The 17,173-nt window shown below is 51.0% G+C and overlaps 1 protein-coding gene across 3 annotated transcripts in view; it reads right to left on the bottom strand.

Annotated features, from left to right (window-relative positions):
• Window positions 1-17,173, bottom strand: part of susd1 (sushi domain containing 1) — a 108,081-nt gene that overhangs the window by 77,672 nt on the left and 13,236 nt on the right. For all 3 annotated transcript variants that reach the window (XM_072517313.1, XM_072517314.1, XM_072517315.1), the window contains exons 4-5: window positions 8,364-8,543; window positions 4,529-4,708 (exon numbers count right to left, since the gene is read on the bottom strand). In XM_072517313.1, coding sequence (XP_072373414.1) covers window positions 4,529-4,708; window positions 8,364-8,543 — 360 coding nt within the window. The remainder of the gene's footprint in view (window positions 1-4,528; window positions 4,709-8,363; window positions 8,544-17,173) is intronic.

The raw sequence follows: 17,173 nt of genomic DNA, 5'->3' as shown, positions 1-17,173 counted from the left end.
ATGTGCCAAGTTCCCGCCATGGTTCCTACATTGCAACACTTTGGAAAAGAGCTTCATTGGCTGCGGCATTTTGGAATATTTGTAAGTTTGTGCAAGGTGCTATAGAAATGTAAGCGTGTCTTTCGATTCTATAACAGACAGTGGGAGGATCGGCAGCACCAACGTACTGACGATGATCATTTTCAACCCTCGGAATGTTGAAAACGTTTTGCGATGCACAACAGCACTGAATTCTTTGTCCGCAACTGGTGTTCAAACCTCTTTGCACGGGGGGGACCTCCTGTAAATGTGGATACATTCCTGGTCACCCTGCACTAACTCCTGGGTGAACCTCCCCCAGGGACAAATATTGTTGTCATTACAGAAGACATTTCTATGAGTAAACAGCATCAGATATCATGCATGCTTCAAATTCGACCTATACGGAGAGGCATAGGGTCAACTGGCAATAGTTCAGGAACAAAGGTGGTTTTTAAGATGGAACGAAAGATTCACATTGAAACAGCGCCTTTCACATCATGTGGTTGACTCTTAACTGGCCCATGGCCATGAAAGCCACTCAGTTCAAGCGTAATTATGTATGGCAACAAATGTTGGCCTTGCCACTGATACCCACATCCCATAAAATAATTTTAAAAATTATCGACACTACTGGTGTATCGAAAATACCCCTCCAACCAATCACCAGGGGGTGCCTGGTGTATCGCAAATACCCCACCCGCCAATCACCAGGGGGTGCCAGGTGTATCGCAAATACCCCCCCACCAATCACCAGAGGGTGCCAGGTGTATCGCAAATACCCCTCCAAAAAATCACCAGGGGGTGCCTGGTGTATCACAAATACCCCTCCAACCAATCACCAGGGGGTGCCTGGTGTATCGCAAATACCCCTCCAACCAATCACCAGGGGGTGCCTGGTGTTTTGCAAATACCCCTCCAACCAATCACCAGGGGGTGCCTGGTGTATCGCAAATACCCCTCCCACCAATCACCAGAGGGTACCTGGTGTATCGCAAATACCCCTCCAACCAATCACCAGGGGGTGCCTGGTGTATCACATATACCCCTCCAACCAATCACCAGGGGGTGCCTGGTGTATCGCACATACCCCTCCAACCAATCACCAGGGGGTGCCTGGTGTATCGCAAATACCCCTCCCACCAATCACCAGAGGGTACCTGGTGTATCGCAAATACCCCTCCAACCAATCACCAGAGGGTGCCTGGTATATCGCAAATACCCCTCCAACCAATCACCAGGGGGTGCCTGGTGTATCGCAAATACCCCTCCCACCAATCACCAGAGGGTACCTGGTGTATCGCAAATACCCCCCCCACCAATCAACAGAGGGTGCCAGGTGTATCGCAAATACCCCTCCAACCAATCACCAGGGGGTGCCTGGTGTATCGCAAATACCCCCCCACCAATCACCAGGGGGTGCCTGGTGTATCGCAAATACTCCTCTACCAATCACCAGAAGGTACCTGGTGTATCGCAAATACCCCTCCCACCAATCACCAGGGGGTGCCTGGTGTTTTGCAAATACCCCTCCCACCAATCACCAGGGGGTGCCTGGTGTATCGCAAATACCCCTCCAACCAATCACCAGGGGGTGCCTGGTGTTTTGCAAATACCCCTCCCACCAATCACCAGGGGCTGCCTGGTGTATCGCAAATACCCCGCCAACCAATCACCAGGGGGTGTCTGGTGTTTTGCAAATACCCCCCCACCAATCGCCAGAGGGTGCAAGGTGTATCGCAAATACCCCGCCAACCAATCACCAGGGGGTGCCTGGTGTTTTGCAAATACCCCCCCCCCCCCCACCAATCACCAGGTGTGCCTGGTGTATCGCAAATACCCCCCCACCAATCACCAGGGGGAGTCTGGTGTTTTGCAAATACCCCCCCACCAATCGCCAGAGGGTGCCTGGTGTATCGCAAATACCCCGCCAACCAATCACCAGGGGGTGCCTGGTGTTTTGCAAATACCCCCCCCCCACCAATCACCAGGTGTGCCTGGTGTATCGCAAATACCCCCCCACCAATCACCAGAGGGTGCCTGGTGTATCGCAAATACCCCTCCCACCAATCACCAGACGGTACCTGGTGTATCGCAAATACCCCTCCCACCAATCACCAGGGGGTGCCTGGTGTATCGCAAATACCCCTCCCACCAATCACCAGTGGGTGCCTGGTGCATCGCAAATACCCCTCCCACCAATCACCAGTGGGTGCCTGGTGTATCGCAAATACCCCCCCCCCACCAATCACCAGTGGGTGCCTGGTGTATCGCAAATACCCCCCCCACCAATCACCAGGGGGTGCCAGGTGTATCGCAAATACCCCCCCCACCAATCACCAGGGGGTGCCTGGTGTATCGCAAATACCCCTCCAACCAATCACCAGAGGGTGCCTGGTGTATCGCAAATACCCCTCCAACCAATCACCAGGGGGTGCCTGGTGTATCGCAAATACCCCTCCAACCAATCACCAGGGGATGCCTGGTGTATCGCAAATACCCCTCCCACCAATCACCAGTGGGTGCCTGGTGTATCGCAAATACCCCTCCCACCAATCACCAGGTGGTGCCTGGTGTATCGCAAATACCCCTCCCACCAATCACCTGGGGGTGCCTGGTGTATCGCAAATACCCCTACCACCAATCACCAGGGGGTGCCTGGTGTATCGCAAATACCCCTACCACCAATCACCAGGGGGTGCCTGGTGTATCGCAAATACCCCTCCCACCAATCACCAGGGGGTGCCTGGTGTATCGCAAATACCCCTCCCACCAATCACCAGGGGGTGCCTGGTGTATCGCAAATACCCCCCCCCACCAATCACCAGGGGGTGCCTGGTGTATCGCAAATACCCCCCCACCAAACGCAAGGGTGTGCCTGGTGTATCACAAATACCCCTCCCACCAATCACCAGGGGGTGCCTGGTGTATCGCAAATACCCCTCCAACCAATCACCAGAGGGTGCCTGGTGTATCGCAAATACCCCTCCAACCAATCACCAGGGGGTGCCTGGTGTATCACAAATACCCCTCCCACCAATCACCAGGGGGTGCCTGGTGTATCGCAAATACCCCTCCAACCAATCACCAGAGGGTGCCTGGTGTATCGCAAATACCCCTCCAACCAATCACCAGGGGGTGCCTGGTGTATCGCAAATACCCCACCCACCAATCGCTAGGGGGTGCTTGGTGTATCGCAAATACCCCCCCACCAATCACCAGAGGGTGCCTGGTGTATCGCAAATACCCCTCCCACCAATCACCAGAGTGTGCCTGGTGTATCGCAAATACCCCCCCCACCAATCACCAGAGTGTGCCTGGTGTATCGCAAATACCCCCCCCCACCAATCACCAGGGGGTGCCTGGTGTATCGCAAATACCCCTCCCACCAAACGCTACGGTGTGCCTGGTGTATCGCAAATACCCCCCCACCAATCACCAGGGGATGCCTGGTGTATCGCAAATACCCCTCCCACCAATCACCAGAGGGTGCCTGGTGTATCGCAAGTACCCCTCCCACCAATCACCAGGGGGTGCCTGGTGTATCGCAAATACCCCTCCCACCAATCACCAGGGGGTGCCTGGTGTATCGTAAATACTCCTCCCACCGATCACCAGGGGGTGCCTGGTGTATCGTAAATACCCCCCCTCACCAATCACCAGAGGGTGCCTGGTGTATCGTAAATACCCCTCCCACCAAATACCAGGGGGTGCCTGGTGTATCGCAAATACCCCCCCACCAATCACCAGGGGGTGCCAGGTGTATCGCAAATACCCCCCCACCAATCACCAGAGGGTGCCTGGTGTATCGCAAATACCCCTCCCACCAAATACCAGGGGATGCCTGGTATATCGCAAATACCCCTCCAACCAATCACCAGGGGGTGCCTGGTGTATCGCAATCACCCCTCCCACCAATCACCTGGGGGTGCCTGGTGTATCGCAAATACCCCTCCCACCAATCACCAGGGGGTGCCTGGTGTATCGCAATCACCCCTCCCACCAATCACCAGGGGGTGCCTGGTGTATCGCAAATACCCCTCCAACCAATCACCAGGGGGTGCCTGGTGTATCGCAAATACCCCTTCCACCAATCACCAGGGGATGCCTGGTGTATCGCAAATACCCCTCCCACCAATCACCAGGGGGTGCCTGGTGTATCGCAAATACCCCTCCCAACAATCACCAGGGGGTGCCTGGTGTATCGAAAATACCCCTCCCACCGATCACCAGGGGGTGCCTGCCCAGCTCCCACATAAACACATACTGGCTTCTCAAGACCATCAATTCGGGGCTGCAGTAATGGCCGCCACTCCTGGTGGCACTGCCTGAGCTGCTAAGCAGACGACCCACTGATTGGGCCAGCAGCTCCTGGACTGGGGCCGCCATCCACCTGTTAGTTATCTGCTCCCGCAAGGGTCTTGTCAATGCACCAGGATTGACCCACAGCCGAAGATTCAGCTTCTTGTCTCAGTTTAACTGGGGTTCGAAAGCGTTCTGGAGCACTGACCTTCACATTCCAGGTTCGCTCCTTCCCACTGGCCCTGGGCAGAGCAGATCGATGTGTCGTTTCCTCTCACACCCACATAGCCAGCCTGGCAGTGGTACACAACCGCACTCCCATAGGTGGTGTTAACTGCTCGATATGACACCGTGTTCAGTAACGCTGGTGGTGATTTACAGTCAACGGCTGAAAAGACACACAAAAATATATTAGTTAAGATAATTTAACAGTCGGAAGAGATAAAGCTAATGTTGATGATCCTCTCGGGATCTTCCTGTTCTGCATGAGTTGCTGCCAGATGCAAGTTGCATTTTCTCACTGTGAACTAAAACAATTGTTACGATCCCAGTTGAAGTTGTAACTGGACGGGTCGATCCCAGAATGGAACCCTGGATTGTAACTTTTACTTTTTTTAATAAAATGTGAACAACAGAATCACGGGGAACACAAATTAGTTTTAACAACAAGACAAAAAGCATTTATTAAACATGAAACATTGGATTATAATACAACATGCCTTTACTTTTCCTTTAGCTTTACAATTACACACAGATTTTAGGATTAACATGGATTACAAAAACATTTTAATCTACAATGGCCCCATTAACAGAAAGTCCTTTTTAAGCATACAGATTGGCTGTGGTCAAATACACTCTGAATCCCAAGTGAATGTTTGTGAATGTCTCGGTTCCTGGGCTTGGCCACGCATCATGTGATCATGGGAGGCGACACAAGATTTAAGAAGTCGGAGGAGGGAGTACTCCTTCCTTTTGCATGTGCATAAGGTATACTCCAGAATTGATTTTTTTTCTGTGGTGAGCGTGAGGTGTTGATGGGGATGATGGGGGTAGAGTACGCAGGGATAGTAATCTCAGACCACGCGCCGCACTGGCTGGATGTTCAACATAGTTTGGGGCGGGAGTAGCGGCCAGGGTGGAAGTTAGATTCGGTGTTGTCAGCAGACACGGGGCATTGTGATAAGGTGCAGTCGGTGATTAAGGACTAAGTGGGGTTGAACCAAAACGGGGAGATATTGGCGGCCACATTCTGGGAGACATTGAAGTGGGGGGGTGGGGGAGTGAGGATGGGGACATGGGCGGTTTTTAGACGGGTTGGAATTTCCGCAGCTGGATGAGGAGAGGAGGCAGGTAGAGGAGCCTTTCGGGCTGAGGAAGGTGGTGGAGAGTATAAGAGGGATGAAGTTGGGGAAGCCCCCGAGGCCATACGGTTACCCGGCGGAATTTTATAAGGAGTTTGCAGCGGAGCTGGCGCCGCATTTACTGGGGGCATTTAGTGAGGCGCTGGAAAAGGGGGAGCTGCCGGACACAATGGCACAGGCGACGATTATGCTAATACCAAAGAAAGGGAAGGACCCTTTGGAATGTGGGTCGTACAGGTCCTTTTTGCTATTAAATATGGACGTAAAAGTGCTGGCTAAGTTACTGGCAGGGAGGATGGAAAGATGCATCCCGGGGGTAGTTGTAGAAGACAAACAGGCTCCGTAAAGAGCAGGCAACTCTCGATCAATAAAAGGCAATTACTGAACGTGATCATGACCCCAGGAGTGGTGGTGTCTATGGGCACAGAGAAAGCATTTGATTGGTTGGAGTGACGGTACCTATTCAAGGTCATGGGAAGGTTTGGGTTTGGGCCAAAGTTTGTGGCATGGGTGTGTCTGATGTGCGTGGCCCTGGTGGCGAACAAATGGACCAATGAGATGAGCTCATGGAATTTTGGGTTGTATAGGGAAACAAGGCAGGGGTGCCCGCCGCTACCGTTTGCGTTGGCGATAGAGCCCTTAGCGATGGCCCTTAGGGGGTCAGTAGGGTGAACAGACTGTAAAATTGTGAGTTGGGGAGTGTGTTCCCCGGATTATTTATGCTTTGTAACTTTTTGAATAAGTATGGAATAACATACATTTTTTTTAATGTTTGTGTCTCCTCAGAATCCCCCCAGATGATATTCACATGAGAGTTTCCAAACTCCACTCCCAAAAACCCGCTTTAAAATCTTCTTTCATAATCATACTTTCCCTTAGCGGTTTGCATTCCGAAATCCAGACAGGTTTTTGAAATTACACTTTTGAACACAGCTACCACTCCACCTTTAACAGAAAATCCAGTCCACGATTTTACATCAATCCCATTAAGGTTTATTTGTCTTGACTGCTGTGCAAGCTGCTCATAATTGCTTTAACTCTCGATTTCCAGACTGTATTAAAATGACAGCAAACTTTTCAGTTAGCTCTGAAGTCTGCTGTTCTACTCTAACATTTGTTACTGCAATTGTCTCTTTAACTCAGAACACTTTGTTTACTCTTCCTTGAATTCTTCTGAACCACGCCTTGGTTTCTGTTCACTTAACTCCAGATCTCTTGGACACTTCTCTTTCTTTCTCTAGTTTCCTTAACAAATTGCTCTTCAGATCTCTGCACTTATTTTCTGAACCATTACTCCATGGTATGGCTTTTCTTCTAGTAAAACTAATAGAGATGTTCCCTCTCTAGCCTTCTAAACCAACCGTTTCTAGCAGAGCTGTGGGAGCTGCCTTCTCCCTCACTACCTATATCCAACTGCAATCCAATTAGTTAAACTAAAACTTAAAAGCTTCTCTACCTCACAAGGCCCCAGTTGCTAAGTAGCCGCCGCTGGTTTATTTATTCTACACGCCATAGCCCTCTCTCAGCACAATGGAAACACAGTTGGAACTTAACCAACCCCCACACATACAAACACCTTTGTCCAGCTTAAACCAACTACTGGTTTTATTCTTACGGGCACTGAAACATTAAATTAAACCCACTCAAAACAAAACTTTATTTCTAATGTTTACCGATTCAGGTATAAATCCCTTAAAACTGTCTTTGTTTTCCGAACACAACTTATATTTATATAGAGCCTTTAATGTGTTAAAACATCCCACGGTGCTTCAGAGGAGTATTATAAAACAAAATGTAGGAGCGGCACGATGGCACAGTGGTTAGCACTGGTGCCTCACGGCGCCGAGGACCCAGGTTCGATCCCGGCCCCAGGTCACTGTCCGTGTGGAGTTTGCACATTCTCCCTGTGTCTGCGTAGGTCTCACCTCCACAACCCACCGATGTGCAGCGTAGGTGGATTGGCCGCGCTAAATTGCCCCTTAACTGAAAAAAAGGAATTGGGTACTGTAAAAAAAAAAATTTTTTTAAGAAAATGTGTCAGATTTCCATCAGGAAATATTAGGCGAGATGACCAAACGCTCAGCCTCATGGAACTGAAAGTGTTGCACAGAGGGCACCTGACCAGAACCCGAATGAGCAGGTTCTTCCCGGAGTTGGAGGACAAATGTGAACAGTGCCAAGGAGGCACAGCCAACCTCACCCACATGTTCTGGGCTTGCCCCAGACTTGTCGGGTTCTGGACGGCCTTCTTTGGAAAAGATCACGATTACCATCCAAGGGTCAGAGGATGGGGGCCATTCACCAACGTCACAGAGGCCAGAGAACCAAGAACAAGAACATGGGAAAAAGAACCCCCCACCCCCACCCCAGGGGGGAGGTGGGGGAGGGGGGAAGATCCAACAAGAAAAGGGGGTGGAGGGCATCGCCCACGTGGACATAATGAATATCTAGCTATTGTACAGGAATTAGCCCAGGAACAGACTCTGAAACAACGAGGGAAGTGGACGTGGGGGGGGCCAACGCAAAGGAAATAGATATATACATTGTAATTGGCACAGTTACCCTGACTGCTTGTATAATGTACAATAAGTAAAAACTTCAATAAAAACATTTAAAAAAAGAATGTAGTTTATATTTAGTCATAGTGGAACCGGAGTTTGGGAGCATTTCCGGAGCACCGACCTTCACATTCCAGGTTCGCTCCTTCCCACTGGCCCTGGGCAGAGCAGATCGATGTGTCGTTTCCTCTCACACCCACATAGCCAGCCTGGCAGTGGTACACAACCGCACTCCCATAGGTTGTGTTAACCGGTGGCCGTGACGCCGTGTTCAGTAACGCTGGTGGTGATCCACAGTCAACAACTGCAGAGAGACAAAGCCACATTAGTTCAGAATTTGGTGTATTGCATATAGTGTGTACACAGGCCATTATTTCCGTGAGATAGTTGGCAAGTTGAGGTTGTACAGCGCTAGCGTGAGGTTATGTTTAGGGGTGTGAATTCAATGCAGCCCGTGTTCCAGCCGGAAATGAGCAGAGCATCACCTGAAATTGGGCCTCGGGCCTGATCATCGTGTTGCAGTCAGCCATTGAGTAGCAGCTCAGGAGTTCCACAGGGGCTAAGTTGGTGTCCTCGGGCCTTCTGGCAGGCGCTGGAGGAGGGGGGGGAGGGGGGGGGGTGAGTGGCTGGGAGTGAAGGAGAGAGGGAGGTGCGATTCAGTTTGCTTTAAGGAGAGGACAATTGGAAGGGAAGTGGAGAACTGGTTAGGAGCCATGAAAACTCATTGCCCACCATACCTTTTCTAAATGTACTTTATTCCTAACTGTGATGATAGGTGGATTATCATCTGTATATAATATGAGTAGATCATCATCATCTGTCTGTGTATTATAAGTTATATGTTTTACTGTTGTAGTTCTAGCATCCAACCAACAGGTGGTACGAGTATGCAGGCACGTGACCCAGACACACTATGTGCTCAAGAAGATGTTAGTGAGGGGTTGATAGCAGTCACATATTAGAGTAGCTCTGTAGTATCTAAGTGTAAGTTAGTGTGAGACCATTATTTCCAACTGTATTAATCTTAGACATTATAGTAATCCTTTAGAGTAGTGTTAGTAATAAATAGTAAAACAAAGTCTCATGTTCTTTGTTCCCACTGCCGCATCAAGATTCAACATCGGCATAATCAAAGAACATTACACACACACACACATTCAAAAGTACAAAACTATAAATCATAAACATTGCCAACACCCCCACGATTATTCAGTTTGTGCAATTTCCCCCCCCCCCCCTTTTCACCCCTCCCCCATCGCCCCCCTCCCCTCCCCGCGACAAACAATTCCTCAAACATCATCATGCACAGTCCCCAAATTGCCCGCCATATTGGATGCTTAGATGCCTCATACGAGACTTTAAAGTGATCGCAATATCAATGAATCTTTGGCTAATTGCTCAAATTGATTCATGCAACACAATCCCGGGTGTTCACTGTGAGAGGAATTGTTGATTCGTTCCACTGCTAATGTACTGAGAAAACAAGAACACTGACATGCAGCAACACATCCATGAGATGTCATTCTTCCATAGCTTAAACTCACACACACCGTTCTGCCTGAAGCTCCTCGCTGAATACCTCACACCCTGAGCAGCTGAACCGCTGAGACCTGTTAACTATCCATTTACGACATTGCAAAGGTGAATCAAATAATGGGCTATAAATCGCTTCGGTCCATCCTGAAGTTATGAGAGGAGCTATATCAATGTAGCTTAATTGGGCGGCACGGCGGCGCAGTGGTTAGCACTCCTGCCTCGCGGCGCCGAGGTCCCAAGTTCGATCCCGGCTCTGGGTCACTCTCCGTGTGGAGTTTGCACATTCTCCCCGTGTTTGCGTGGGTTTTAACCCCACAATCCCAAAAATGTGCAGGGTAGGTGGATTGGCCACGCTAAATTGCCCCTTAATTGGAAAAAATATTTAAAAGAAAAATCAGTCAATGTAGCTCAATTTTATTCTCTCCTGAAACTTGGTCAGACCCGTTTGCCGCCTCGGTGATGTGTTTTATCTCAAGGTGAGCTTCTAATCCACACCAACACCAAGATCACCTACCTCCACCTCCGCAACATTGTCTGATTGCACCAGGCTCAGCCATCTGCTTCTGAAGCCCTCATCTATGTCTGTTACCTTTTGCACTTGTCTATTCCAATGCTCTCCTGTCTGGTCTCCTGTCTTCTCCCCGACGTAGACTTGGAATGTATCCATAGCGCTCTCCACCTTGCGAACTCTCTCCCATCCAACACGAGGCACTTTAAAACCTACTTCGTTGACTAAGCTTTCAGAATCTAGCCAGCAGATCCGGGTGCACCGGGGGAATCACGCAAGCCCCAAATCGGGCTCCGCGTCGGGTGCTGGGTCGATCGGGGGCCACCCGACTCACACTGCCCGGCGCAATCTGGATCTTGCCCTCACTGGGGAGATACAGACTGAATATTGAATTGAGCCTCACTGCTCATTTAAATACCCGGGCGTCGGGTCAATCCGGGCACCCCGGGAGGCCTTGCCAGGGCTCTGTTTAGTACAGATCCACACTGACGTGCACCAAGTGTAATGGCACCTGGGCGGGTCTCCCAGGCCATTGGAAACCCCAAATTGGCCAGAGCCAGGACAGGGTGGCACCCTGGCACTCCCCTTGGCAGCTGGACTCCTTGACATTGCAAACCTGCCACCCTGGTACTGCCAGGGTGCCCAGGTGGCACAATCAGGGTATCCAGGTGCCAGGTTGGCACTGCCAGGGTTCAGGCCAGGGAGGCCTTTGCCAAGTCCTGGGCCTCCCCAAAGTTAGGGGGGGGTGAGCGGGTCAATACAGTGTGGGGGGAGGAGGGGCGAAATAGGGGCTTCCGGACAGAATAGTGCCCCAACCAGCGAGGAGGCTTTCCTGCTGAAGCTGACACTCGCCAACAGGAAATCCCTCTCAGCGAGGCCTCGGTGGGGAGACCCTCGTCCAGGCCAAAGAAAGGGCAACATGCTGTTGGATAGCGGGATATTCCAATGCACTGCAACCACCAGGAAACACCCTGCTAAATGTGCCCGACAGCGGACTTTAACTTCAGTCCATTGACTCACCGCCTGTATCTCCTCCTGTGGCTGAATGTCAACAGGTTTTACTGCGAGGTTACACCTTGGGATGTCTTGTTATGTCAAAGGTGGATAAATACGTTGTTATTGACATTGATCTTTCTATCTCATCCTGGGTATTAATGGTGATCCTATCACCAGCACCTGGGTTCCTGTGGCAGCGCGGCCCTTTAAGGGGCAAGTTCTCAGAGGCGCATGTCACCCGTTCGTCCCATCGGGTTGGAGGGCACAGATCCTGGGCTGAGCGCAGGTTTTCCTTGTCAGTCTTGGGTCTGGAGCGGCAGAGGACGGTCGCCTTTATCTCACTCTCTGCAAATAGTTACTTACCTTCTAAAACTGTTTATTCGTTGATCTACTTCGTGGTTGCCAGTCTTGTAGGATACTGCAGTTCAATTTGGAGTGATGTGGGGAGCAAAATAAATAAGGCAGTGTTGCCCATTCATAATCATTATTTTTTTAATTTATTCATCACGAGATATTGGCGTCGCTGGCAAGAGCAGATTTGTTGTCCATCCCTAACCTTGAACTGAACGGTTTGTTCGGCCACGGCCATGTCAGAGGGTAGTTAAGAGTCAACCACATTGCTGTGGGTCTGGGGTCATATATAGGCCAGACTGTGAGGTAAAGGTCAAGAAACAGAACACACTGGACGATCTCAGCAGGCCTGGCAGCGTCTGTGGAGAGAGAAGGGAGCGAACGTTTCGAGTCCGGCTGAGAGAACTGGAAATGTGGTCAGATTTATACTGTAGTGTGGGTGGGAGTGGGGGTGGGGGTGGGGGGGAGGGGGGGGGGGTGGACGTGGAGTGGTGAGGGCTGGTTGGGGGCCAGCCATAGCTGGAGATAGTCAAAAATGTCGCGGACAGAAGATAAAAGGAGGTGATTAAGGTTAAGCAGGGAGCTGATAGTGGCACAGAAAGAGATTAGAATGTGTGAATGGCAGAACGATGGTGGCAGAACACTGCCCCCTCAGCTGCAAAGTGAACATGTATTGATGTCAAGTGGCGGATTAAAAAAGGTCTTTAACATTATAAAGCTTCACCCACTCTCTGTACAATAATGTAAATTAGCGCAGGCAAGAAAAATGTAATGTAGCTAGGTGGATTGGCCATGATAAATTGCTCTTAGTGTGGTGGGGTTACTGGGTTATGGGGATAGGGTGGGGGTGTTGACCTTGGGTAGGGTGCTCTTTCCAAGAGCCGGTGCAGACTCGATGGGCCGAATGGCCTCCTTCTGCGCTGTAAATTCTATGATCTATGAACTGTTCATCAATATGAGAAATGCCAATAAAAAGATTTTTTTTTAAATAAAAAGTGAAGGTTCACCAAGGTGGTCATAGAGAAGTAATTTTCCACTTGAGAGGGAATCCAGACCCAAACATAAGAGAGTCACTGATAATTCCAGTCAGGACTATCTTCTTTCCCAAGGGAATGGGGTGAATGTGGAACTCGCTCTCACAAGGAGTGGATGAAGTGACAAGCAGAGATGCCTGTAAGAGGAAGATGGATAACATGTAAAGGTGAAACGAGTAAAAGGATAAGCTAATCGTTAGATAAAGAGGAGTGGGAGAAGGTTTGTGTGCAGCATGAAGCAGTTGGGCCAAATAGCCTGGTTTCAGTAAACTCAAATCAGCCACATTTCACTACATCCTCATGTAACTATCATTCATGCAAGTGGTTACACAGCGAGGGTGAGAGGCTGAACAATCATGCCGGGATTAAATCCAAGTTCAGCTCTTCAGCCGATATTTATATCACTCATTGTCTCTCTTTATACTCTCTGCTGCTTTTATATTGTTAATCGCTCCCATCCTCCCCCCACAATCCATCGAGGACACTCTGCCATCTCATGTTTCCCGTCTCTTTGTCTCAACAACAATACAACACCTGATCTGATGAATGCTCCTTCCCGTTGCCTGCACAGCACTTATTGTGGCTCCTCAATTGTCTTCCTCATTCAGTACTGGCCCTCATCCAAAGGTGCAGAGTCAGCTTTGATTTTAGGGCAGCACGGTAGCCTTGTGGATAGCACAATTGCTTCACAGCACCAAGGTCCCAGGTTCGATTCCGGCTTGGGTCACTGTCTGTGCGGAGTCTGCACATCCTCCCCGTGTCTGCGTGGGTTTCCTCCGGGTGCTCCGGTTTCCTCCCACAGTCCAAAGATGTGCGGGTTAGGTGGATTGGCCATGATAAATTGCCCTTAGTGTTAAAATTGCCCTTAGTGTTGGGTGGGGTTACTGGGTTATGGGGATAGGGTGGCGGTGTTGACCTTGGGTAGGGTGCTCTTTCCAAGAGCCGGTGCAGACCCAATGGGCCGAATGGCCTCCTTCTGCACTGTAAATTCTATGATAATCTATGATGTGTTGGGTGTTCTGGATCACAAACAGGTCACCAACACTGGAAGTGGTGCAACTCTATTTTATTATAAGGTTAACTATATTAACATACTTGAACTGTGGGTAAATGCAATACCAGCTTTAACTGTTGACCCTTGCCTAGTCCTAACCAGGTGATGCACTCAGCACATGGTGAATGTCTGTGTTGCAGGCTGTGAGCTCTGTGCTCCGAGCTGGCTACTACTAGAATGAGCGGGAACTCGCCTGTCCCCTGTCTTTATAGTGCGTGTGCTCTCACTGGTGATTGGCTGTGGTGTTGTGTATGCTGATTGGTCCCACTGCATGTCCATCAGTGTGGGTGTGTCTGCACCATAATATACTGGTGTATAATATGACATCCTCCCTTTTATATAAAGAACATGTGCCTGCGTGACAATAAATATCGTGTAGTGCACTATGTGTGTGCATGTTATTTACATGACTATATACATGAGGCTAATCTATTTACACGGGAAGGTGCCTGGTGCAGAGAAATAGGGTGTCACACCAACAACGAAATGAACATTATATACAAACTACTGGAACGATGAAACAGGATAACAGAACAGATCAAAGAGTCCAACATCATAAAACTCATAAGTCAAGTCTCTGAGGTGGGCGACGAATTCTGGTTGACCGCCTCAAGGGTGGGTCAGGAGCCACCGGCTGAGGAACGGGCTGGGCCACAGCAGAGTGAGGAGGATGCAGATTATTCGGAATCTCCACATAGTCCAGGTTGGGGACAACAGGAGGGCGTGGCACCGGTGGAGGATCACGTAGCGAGCGTGAAACGAGACGAAGAGCACGCCGATTGCGGCGGCGAATAGAACCATCTGGCAGACGAACCAGGAACGAGCAGGGAGCCATCTGCCGAAGAACCACAGCAGTTGCAGACCAGCCACCCTCCGGAAGATGGATGCGGACGTTGTCATCCGGCGCCAGAGCAGGGAGATCAGTCGCCCGAGCGTCATGAGCCGCCTTGTGTTGTGCACGAGACCATTGCATTCGTTGAAGGACCGGAACGTGGTCGAGGTCTGGGACGTGAATGGACGGCACCGTGGTCCTGAGCGTGTGACCCATGAGCAGCTGGGCTGGCGACAGGCCCGTGGTAGAAGTCGGGTCCTGCATCGGCAGCCTTGAAAGGAGCCATTTGACGATGTGGATGCCCTTTTCCGTTTTGCCATTGGATTGCAGGCACGGATGACCGCCGATGATGTGATGTTGTGCAGGCGTACGACCTCCGGGTAGTTCGAAAAATAGTCTACAATCAGAACATAGTCCCTGCCGAGCGCATGGAACAGGTCAACGCCTACCTTAGACCAAGGGGACGTGACCAACTCATGGGGCTGTAGGGTCTCACGTGGTTGGGCCGGCTGGGACCGTTGACAGGCGGGGCAGTTGAGCACTGTGTTGGCGATGTCCTCATTGATGCCGGGCCAGTATATAGCCTCTCGGGCCCTCCGTCGGCACTTCTCCACGCCAAGGTGGCCCTCGTGTAGCTGTTCCAAAATGAGCTGGCGCATGCTGTGTGGGATCACAATGCGGTCCAGCTTCAGGAGGACACCATCGACTACGGCCAGATCGTCTCTGATATTGTAGAACTGCGGGCATTGGCCCTTGAGCCACCCGTCCGTCATGTGGCACATGACACGCTGTAGTAGGGGGTCAGCTGCAGTCTCGCGGCGAGTGTGGATAAGGCGTTCATCCGTGGCCGGCAGATTGGAGGCCGTGAAGGCCACATGGGCGTCAACCTGGCAGACAAACCCCTCTGGGTCACACGGGGTGTTTACTGCCCTGGACAGAGCGTCGGCTATGATCAGGTCCTTGCCCGGGGTGTATAGGAGCTGGAAATCGTACCGCCGGAGTTTAAGCAGAATGCGCTGGAGGCGAGGGGTCATATCATTCAGGTCATTTTGTATAATGTTGACCAGCGAGCGATGGTCGGTCTCGACAGTGAATTGGGGGAGACCGTAAACGTAATCATGAAATTTGTCGACCCCAGTCAACAGGCCCAGGCACTCCTTTTCGATCTGCGCGTAGCGCTGTTCCGTGGGGGTCATGGCACGTGACGCATATGCAACGGGGGCCCATGATGAGGCCTCATCGCGTTGCAGGAGCACCGCCCCAATGCCGGATTGGCTGGCATCCGTTGACATTTTTGTTTCCTTCGTGGGATAAAAAAATGCCAATACCGGGGCTGTGGTAAGCTTGGTCTTAAGCTCCTCCCATTCGTGCTCGTGGGCAGGAAGCCATTGGAAGTCTGTTGTCTTCCTGACCATGTTCCGGAGAGCTGTGGAATGGGAGGCGAGGTTGAGGATGAACTTCCCCAGGAAGTTGACCATGCCCAAAAATCAGAGGACCGCCTTCTTATCCGCTGGCTTCTGCATGGCCGTGATGGCTGCCACCTTGTCCGCATCCGGCCGCACACACAACCGGGAGATGTGGTCCCCTTGGAACTTGAGTTCGGTCTGGCCAAAGGAGCATTTGGCTCTGTTGAGGCGAAGGCCTTGGTCCCGTATTCGTTTGAAAACGCGCTGGAGGTGACTGATATGCCCCTGCGGGGTGGTGGACCAAATGATGATGTCGTCAACATAGATGCGCACACCCTCAATGCCCTCCATCATTTGCTCCATGATCCGGTGGAATACTTCTGATGCCGATATAATCCCAAACGGCATCCTGTTGTAGCAGAATCTGCCAAACGGGGTATTAAAGGTACACAGCTTTCTGCTGGACCTGTCTAGTTGAATTTGCCAGAATCCTTTCGAGGCGTCAAGTCTGGTGAAGGTGTTGGCCCGAGCCATCTCGCACGTGATCTCCTCGCGCTTGGGGATAGGGTAATGCTCCCTCATTATGTTGCGATTCAGATCCTTTGGGTCTATGCAGATCCGGAGCTCACCGGAAGGCTTCTTTACGCACACCATGGAACTGACCCAGTCGGTTAGTTCCGTGACTCTGGAGAGCACTCCTTGGTCCTGGAAGTCCTGCAGCTGCTGCTTGAGGCGATCCTTGAGGGGTGCGGGGACTCTGCGAGGTGCATGAACCTCAGGCATGGCGTCTTGTTTGAGCAGGATTTTGTAAGTGTATGGAAGCGTGCCTATGCCTTCGAAAACGTCGCGATGCAGGTCGATGATGGCATTGAGTTGCGCCCTGAAGTCCGCAAGCTGGAAGGCAGACGTGTCCTCTGGAGAGAGAGAGTGTACTCGTTGAGCGAGGTTTAGGAGTTTGCACGCCTGTGCACCTAGCAGAGAGTCCTTCGAGGAGCCCACGATCTCGAAGGGAAGGATGGCTTTTCACGAGTTGTGTATCACTTCGAGTTGGCATGAACCGGTAGCAGGAATGACGTTGCCATTGTAGTCCACTAGTTGGCAGGTCGACGGAAGAATGGTTGGTTTAACCCCAAGGGTCTGAAAGGCTGACCACGCTAGGAGATTAGTGGAAGCACCAGTGTCCAGGCGGAATCGTATCTGGAATCGTCAGGGTGGCA

Source organism: Scyliorhinus torazame, chromosome 9, assembly GCF_047496885.1.
Source record: "Scyliorhinus torazame isolate Kashiwa2021f chromosome 9, sScyTor2.1, whole genome shotgun sequence".
In the NCBI taxonomy this organism is placed as follows: Eukaryota; Metazoa; Chordata; class Chondrichthyes; order Carcharhiniformes; family Scyliorhinidae; genus Scyliorhinus; species Scyliorhinus torazame.
Note: the sequence above shows the minus strand (reverse complement) of the source record. Positions and strands in the feature narration are given on the sequence as shown.